Source organism: Micropterus dolomieu, linkage group LG04 (assembly GCF_021292245.1).
Source record: "Micropterus dolomieu isolate WLL.071019.BEF.003 ecotype Adirondacks linkage group LG04, ASM2129224v1, whole genome shotgun sequence".
Classification (NCBI taxonomy): Eukaryota; Metazoa; Chordata; class Actinopteri; order Centrarchiformes; family Centrarchidae; genus Micropterus; species Micropterus dolomieu.
Window position 1 is genome coordinate 3,159,110 of NC_060153.1, and position 7,496 is coordinate 3,166,605.

A 7,496-nucleotide genomic window follows, 5' to 3' on the forward strand; every position below is an offset into this window, starting at 1 on the left:
CCAGCAATGTCCAGTTTTGTCCATTTTTTAGATAAATATGGAGTAGTGCCAAACGACGTTAACAACACTGGAACCGGATGTGCACGGAATCTAGCTGTTGAGCAGCTCGAGCGAAGATAAATCAACGTTGTAATCCCAAAAACTAAAGTAAAAAGCTAATTTGATAAAAGCAGTTTCTCCGAGCTCCTCCCGTGAGCAGTTGTTAGAATATAATCCAGTCCGACTACGGGTGTTTATTTGTCCAAAAGCTGGAGCTCCCTGCTCCTCTCCCCCAAGTTTAGCAGCTCTCCACCAGCCAGCAGATTTGAATCGCCCGCTCTGCCTGGCCCTCTTCACACAGCGCTGTGAAGCCATTGGTGACGTACGGACAATCTCAACATTGATAGGCTATCACAACTCAGTGTCATGCGAATTCCTTTGCATTGCCCGACAGGAAATCACGGCTCTACGCGTCTTTGTATTGACTTTGTATGTAAACCCACTGCCCAGAACGCTTGCTTCGCGTTTGGTCTGAAAACACCATGTTATAATGTAGTTATGTATGTTACATCAAGTAACAATCAATCAAGTAACAATCAAGTTAAAGTTCGGAAGAGACTTAAAGTATGTTCTTGGTCATAGTTTGTACCAATTAAGCTGTAACACCAAACCATCTGGCATTAAAGGAGAACCACTGCCTCTGTCCTACCTGTCTGTGAGCAGTGATTTTAGCCATTTACTGAGAGTGATTAACTTTTTTGTTTTGATATTTGCCCTGGTACTCCAAAAGCACCTATAAACAAGAATAATGTCACCTGACATACAATACCAACTTTTGATACTTGACACACATATATAAAAAACCTCCGTACTTGCATAGCGCCTTTCTAGTCTTTTCGACCACTCAAAGCGCTTTTACACTACATCTGCATTCACCAATCACACACTGAGCCCAAGTGCTCAAACAGAAACTAACATTCACACTCACTCATACACTGACGGAGTATCTTGCCCAAGGACACTTCGACACGCAACCAGGGGGAGCCAGGGATTGAACCGCTGACCGATTAACGGCCAACCCGCTCTACCTCCCGAGCCACAGCCACCTCTCACCCCTTGTGGGGTGGTATGCTCGGGTCCTCTACCAGAGGCCTGGGAGTTTGACCTCTGATGTTTCACCTGGAATCTGCTGTAGCCACTCTCCAATTTTGGGGGTCACAGCCCCCAGTGCTCCGATTACCACTTTCCACATGTTTTCTAGCTCCTCTTTCAGCCCTTGGTATTTCTCAAGCTTCTTGTGTTCCTTCTTCTTGATGTTGCTGTCGCTTGGGATTGCCACATCTATCACTGCTGCCTTCTTCTGCTGTTTGTCGATCAACACAATGTCTGGTTGGTTAGCCATCACCAGTTTTTCAGTCTGGATCTTGAAGTCCCACAGGATCTTAGCTCGGTCATTCTCAACTACCTTAGGAGGTGTCTTCCATTTTGACCTTGGGACTTCCAGCCCATACTCCTATCAGATGTTCCTGTACACTATGGCAGCTACCTGGTTATTCCTGCCTGCATCTTACACCCCACTGTTATCTGCTGTACTGTCTTAGGGACATCCTTGCACAGTCTGCACCTGGGGTCCTGCCTGGTGTGGTAGACCCCAGCCTCTATTGATCTTGTACTGAGTGCCTGTTCTTGTGCCGCTATGATTAGTGCTTCTGTGCTGTCCTTCAGTCCAGCCTTTTTCAGCCACTGGTAGGATTTCTTGATAACAGCCACTTCTTCTATTTGTCTGTGGTACATGCAGTGCAGCGGCTTGTCCCTCCATGAAGGTTCTTCATCTTCCTTGTCCTCACCTTCGGGTCTCTGCTGCCTGAGGTATTCTCTAAGCCCTTCATCTTTGGGGGCCATCTTCCTGATGTACTCCTGGATCTTCGTTGTTTCATCCTGGACAGTGGTCTTGACACTCACTAGCAGTCGGCCTCCTTCGCTACGCTTGGTGTACAGTCTCAGGGTGCTGGATTTGGGGTGAAACCCTCCATGCATTGTGAGGAGCTTTCTTGTCTTGATGTCAGTGGTCTCTATCTCCTCCTTTGGCCAGTTTATTATACCAGCGGGGTATCTGATGACTGGCAAGGGCGTATGTGTTGATGGCTCAGATCTTGTTCTTCCCATTCAGCTGACTTTTCAGGACCTGCCTTACTCTCTGTGTTACTCTGGCTGTGGCGGACTTCCTTGCTGCCTCCTCATGGTTTCCATTAGCCTGGCACCCCAAGGTATTTCTAGCTTTCCTGGACATCTGCATTGTGGCCTTCTGGTACTCATGACTAAATATATCTATATCTATGAGAGAGAGTGAGAGTGAGAGAGACTTAGTGTAATACTAACAGGGTACATTATTAGCTTTATTCTTGAATATAATTAATATAAGTGCATAGGTGACCCCCCTACACCATTATAAACCAACTCATTAATGTCCACTTGCATGAGCTGTCCAGCCCGTGTTACTCTACTAAGCCAGTTTTGCGCAATTTCATTAGAAGAACTCATAGCCATTGTCTCCCAAATGCGCCCCTTCTCTAATTCTCTTGACATTGTACCAATCGCTTTGTTTTAAGATGTTTTTAGTTGCTTAGGATCATACATACACTCTATTGTGATTATCTCTCTTAATGTATCCATGGCTGTGGCCCTGATTAGTTTAAAGATGCAATTATTCAGCCACTTTTTAAAAGAAAAACAACCCTTGACCCATTGCTTCCCAGTAATTATAGACCTCTATCCAAACTTCCTTTTATTTATTTTTATAAGGTTTTGGAATAAAAATATTATGTGAACAATGTGTACAGGTCATGGACATCCATGAAGTCTTGATCAATTCCAGTCTGGTTTTTGTTTGAGGCACATTAAACTGAAACTGCTTTTCTTGGGTCTCAAATGATATTTTTTTAAATTGCTGTGGAATGTTAAGTTCTGTTATTGCTTCACCCAAGTGCAACTTTCAACACAGCCAACCATAGGTATTCAGCATTTGGAGGCTATAAAAGGCACCGCCCTGATATGCCCTCCCTTATAGGGATCAGGAGTTGAGGAGAGGAGTGTGTGCATACACTGCTCGGCTGAGGTGCTGTGTACCCCAGGGTTCAGTCTTCTGCCCTATTCTTTTTGCCCTATTCTTTTCTCCCTGCACATGGTTTCTAAATTAGTTGCTTTAAGTGTATTTTCTATCACTGTCATACTGACGATACACAGCTATACTTTTCTTTCAAATTGAAATACTTTTATAATATAATAGCTTTTTTTTCTAGCCAGACAGTCTAACTTAGCTATACAATTACCTGTAAAGTTAGTTACTCCTTTTTCTTTTCCCATGATATTGTTCTGTTGTTCTTTCACTTTTTATCTCCAAGAAAGCCCCTGTGATATGAAGTTCTGCCTTCCTCTGCCTACAATGGGGGAAGAAACATAATAGTGGAAAAATACACACTATAGCACTGATGAAGAAAAAATGAGACTTCTACAGTGGTAGTGCCTAATAGTTTTGGTTGGGCGATCAGGAAACAGAGTGATATAGATCCCCGGGAAGTTAAGGAACAATTGCTTGCCAAACTACACTCCACATGAATGAACAAAACGTCCCCTTCTTGGTTGATATAAAGTTTCAGCTAAGCTGAAGCAGAGGTTGCTTCACCTATTGAAAACATTACTAGTAGGTTTATATTAACTGCATCAGGGTATTATAATAATTGCACTTAAGTTAGATACGAGGTACAAGTTTGTTTATTTGTCATTATACAACACAAGGCTGCACAGCGAAACAAAAGCTTTGTAGTCCCTTCATGCTACATACACAGATATGTGATAAAATATGGTAACACTTAAATAAAAGAAAACAAATAAAACAATAGATAAACACCTTTGTCAAAACAAATATCCCTCTTTAGTTACCTCAACCATCATCACCAATCAACCCCCCTGCATTAATATAATGGGGGTTACCTAAATACAGATACATTATCTTTATATTAACACACTTTACATTTTTGTTTCCTATTTTCACTGCCCACCCCAATATAATGGCTATAATGGAGGTGAATGGAGTTTTGCTTGTGACACTCGAAACATTAAAAAATGTATATAAAAAAACAATGTTACACTGGAGGACTGAAAGATATTTAGCTATTCATTTGACCATAAATATTGAATAGAAGCATCAGTTATTAATTTGAATGAAGATGTGTTCTACTTTTATCATCAGCTGTGTAGGGAGGAGGGCTGTACAAACAGGGCCATCTCTGGAGACTGGCCAGGTCTAATCTGAAAGGGGCTTCCCGACCACAACGATACACTTTCACATTTCATTTCATTACCAACTGACTCACTTTGTGAGGTGTGAAAACAGGCTGCACAGCCAAAATTGCTCTACGACAATAGAAACGGGGTGAACTGTCCTTTTGACCAACTTTGGGTTTCATGTTTAAATTTTTTTTAATATTTCTTACCAAAAAACAACTGGGAATAATGTTTTTCCATTTAATTATTTTGTTAGTATCCTTGATGAGTTTTCTGCGGGATCTCAATGTATTCAGTTGTGGTAAGTAAAGAGTTTTTAATCTGTAGGCTGCTTTAAAAAGAGCTTTATTGTCATGAGATTATCAATTAGATTATGATTCCTTATAGTGGTCTGTCAGAGATTGTTCTGTCGTCCAGCTGTTGAAAGATGTACTTTCATATGAAGGAATTTTCTAGTATTTGACACTTTTTTAGTGATTCCTTTGGGCATTTGTTCTTCTGTATTTCATTTAAGCACTTGGTAATTTTGTTCTTGGAAAGTGCAGGACAAATAACGCTATAATATTATAATATGACTGTTATATTATTTTTTGCAATTAAGATTATTTTTATTTATTAATTTATAAGAAACAAGCAAATATCTCAGATAAATAAAAATTAGCATTCAACATATGTAACTACACTGTGTACACAATTGTGTATGTACTGTATATACAGAATAATTAGGCCACATAACATATACATACGGTACATTAAAGAAGCACAGGTTGCCTATTGTTGTCAATGTGTTTGATTGTATTTATACTCTCAACTTACCTGGCAACATACAATTTCAACAATTAACAAGATTGGCCAAAGATTGATAAAAGAAAATACATAAAATTTAACAAAAATCAAAGCTACAGCAGTTCCAATGGTCATTGTGTGTGGAATAGCAATGGTTTTAAAATTGTATCTGCCGTTGAATATAAATATTGTCAAGTTTAATGTCTGTGTTACAGATAACAACTGTGAAGAAAAACCTGTGTTCACTCCATCCAGACTGGTAGTGAAGTATGACGACCCAACCTCTGCCAACTGCTCTGTATGTCGGCATACTTGCCTCAACAGCTTATTTGGTTTGGAAAAATCTGTGGGAGAGATAACAACAAACGGAACCACGATTTCATGGACGGTTGACAGAATGACTGAATGGGACACATCTCCCATCTGCTATTATAATTATGATGGGCACCAGTGTTGTAGCTTCCTGAATGTAACTCTCTATCGTAAGTGAACTAACTGTTGAACAAAAATACTGTTGCTAATTTAATCATGTATAATCTCAAATTAAGTGGTTGTACACAAACTTTATCTTGAATCTGTCTCTCTACATCTCTCTGTCTCCACAGAGCTTCCACATAATGTGTCCATCAGCTTTGTTAATCACTCTGGGCCGATGTTGGAGGGTCATCAGTACACTCTGCAGTGTACAGTACAGGATGTTGCTCCTGTTAAAGACCTCACTGTGACCTTCTACAAAGGACACACAGCACTGGGTCAACGGCAGTCTAACAACAACAAAGAGAAGAAACCAGTGACCAAGAGCTTCACTTTTAACATCACACCCAGTAAAGAAGATGATGGAGTCCAGTACTGGTGTGAAGCCAAGCTAGAACTGGGACCTGAAGGACCACGGCACCCTCCAGTGGTGATGTCGCAAAACGTCACCGCCACTGTCTACTGTGAGTCTGACAACAGTATCAACACAAGTTGGCCCCCTGGGTTATCATGTTGGCCTGTTTTGCAGTGATGGAAAAAGTATTTTGATCTGTTACTTAAATCTGCTGTAATCAATATTTTTACATTAATAATGGATTTCATGAGTACTGGTATGTTGAAAGGGTTCAGTTCCTCTCTTCTTAACAGACATTTGTAGTATCTTTCACCTCATTGTTTCGGTTTTCCGGCCCCCTACTGTTTTTGTTGAGTCCTTCCAGCTGGGTGTTTTTTGCTGCAGCAGATAACTCTATTCATAAAAAAGGCTCTATGAACCCACTGTACTCTACCTGTCCAGCACTACACAGCAGACAGACAAAGTTAGTGACCAGCTGGTGAACACAGTGGAGAAATTAGCAGCTAAAGACCCAAATATTTATATCGCTATAGATATTTTTAAAAATCTAATATGGCGCTGTGTATAGCTGCCTCAGTGCGCTTTGTTTTGTTTTTGTTTGTAAACTCACTTTTCGGCTGATTCCCTTTTCACCAGGGAAGACTTCATGAACATCAGGGGAACAACATGGGCAAATTTATTTCCCCCTTTTCTCCTGTCATCAGTGGAATTATTGGACATTTTGATTAAGGGCATGAACGTCAATAAACCGTCCAAATGTTCATGCTGTCTCTCTGATTTGTGCCACGGTTGGTTTTCGTTGAGCTGTTTGTACTTACATGGGAAACAGGCTGAGCTGGAATGCCAAGTGGAGCAGCAGGGCTAGCTCAAATAGTGGCATCCGCAGTTACCAGTGGCATTTCCGGTGGCAGCTTGAGATCCCGCAGCACCTGCCACTATTTGTTATGGTATTTCCGGTGGCAGCTTGAGATGCCACAGATTTTTCCTGAGATGCCATGGCACCTTTCGCTGTTTATGTAGTATTTCTGGTGACCCGGCATCTGCCGCTGATTGTGTACATTAGGTTGCCACTGATTGCCATTTTGTTTTCCTTGTATCTGCTTCCCCTTGGACATATTATCCATAAACATGGCATTTCTTTTCATATTTATGCTGATGACACACAAATATACTTGCCCGTCAGATCCACAGACCCTGGAATGCTGAGTTCACTTAACAACTGCCTTTGTGAAGTTAAAAAATGGATGTCAAATAATTTCCTCCAGCTGAACTCAGACAAAACAGAAATCCTGGTCATCGGGTCTCAGCAGATGGCAGATACTGCCATCTGCTGGTTCCCTAGTAAATCACATTAAGCCTGTGGCAAAGAACCTTGGTGTTTGGTTTGATAGTAATTTAAATTTCGAGCAGCACACCACAAAGCTTGTTCAATCATGTTTTTATCAACTTAGAAATATAGCTAAAATTAGATCAATGTTAACTTTTAAGGACACCATTTTACACGCCTTCATCTCATCACGCCTGGATTATTGCAACAGCCTTTTCACCTGTTTAACCCAAAAATCTATTGATCGACTCCAGACTGTCCAGAACTCAGCTGCCAGGCTTTTAACCAGAA

General features: G+C 40.9%; 2 protein-coding genes across 4 annotated transcripts in view; one reads left to right on the forward strand and one right to left on the reverse strand.

Annotated features, from left to right (window-relative positions):
• The window catches only part of mad1l1 (mitotic arrest deficient 1 like 1), a 96,952-nt gene that overhangs the window by 33,053 nt on the left and 56,403 nt on the right, over nucleotides 1-7,496 (reverse strand). The window lies entirely within an intron of this gene.
• On the forward strand, nucleotides 4,390-6,639 carry LOC123969262 (intercellular adhesion molecule 4-like). Its single transcript, XM_046046493.1, has 3 exons — nucleotides 4,390-4,564; nucleotides 5,265-5,531; nucleotides 5,655-6,639. Exons 1-3 carry the CDS (start codon nucleotides 4,444-4,446, stop codon nucleotides 6,053-6,055), a joined length of 789 nt encoding a protein of 262 aa, XP_045902449.1. The 5' UTR covers nucleotides 4,390-4,443; the 3' UTR covers nucleotides 6,056-6,639.

Bases quoted from the DNA above. Each gene is read 5' to 3' on its own strand.
- LOC123969262 (XM_046046493.1), top strand. From the start codon at position 4,444: ATGTTTAAATTTTTTTTAATATTTCTTACCAAAAAACAACTGGGAATA. The intron at 4,565-5,264 runs GTAAGTAAAGAG...TCTGTGTTACAG, and splicing joins TCTCAATGTATTCAGTTGTG to ATAACAACTGTGAAGAAAAA. The intron at 5,532-5,654 runs GTAAGTGAACTA...CTGTCTCCACAG, and splicing joins CCTGAATGTAACTCTCTATC to AGCTTCCACATAATGTGTCC.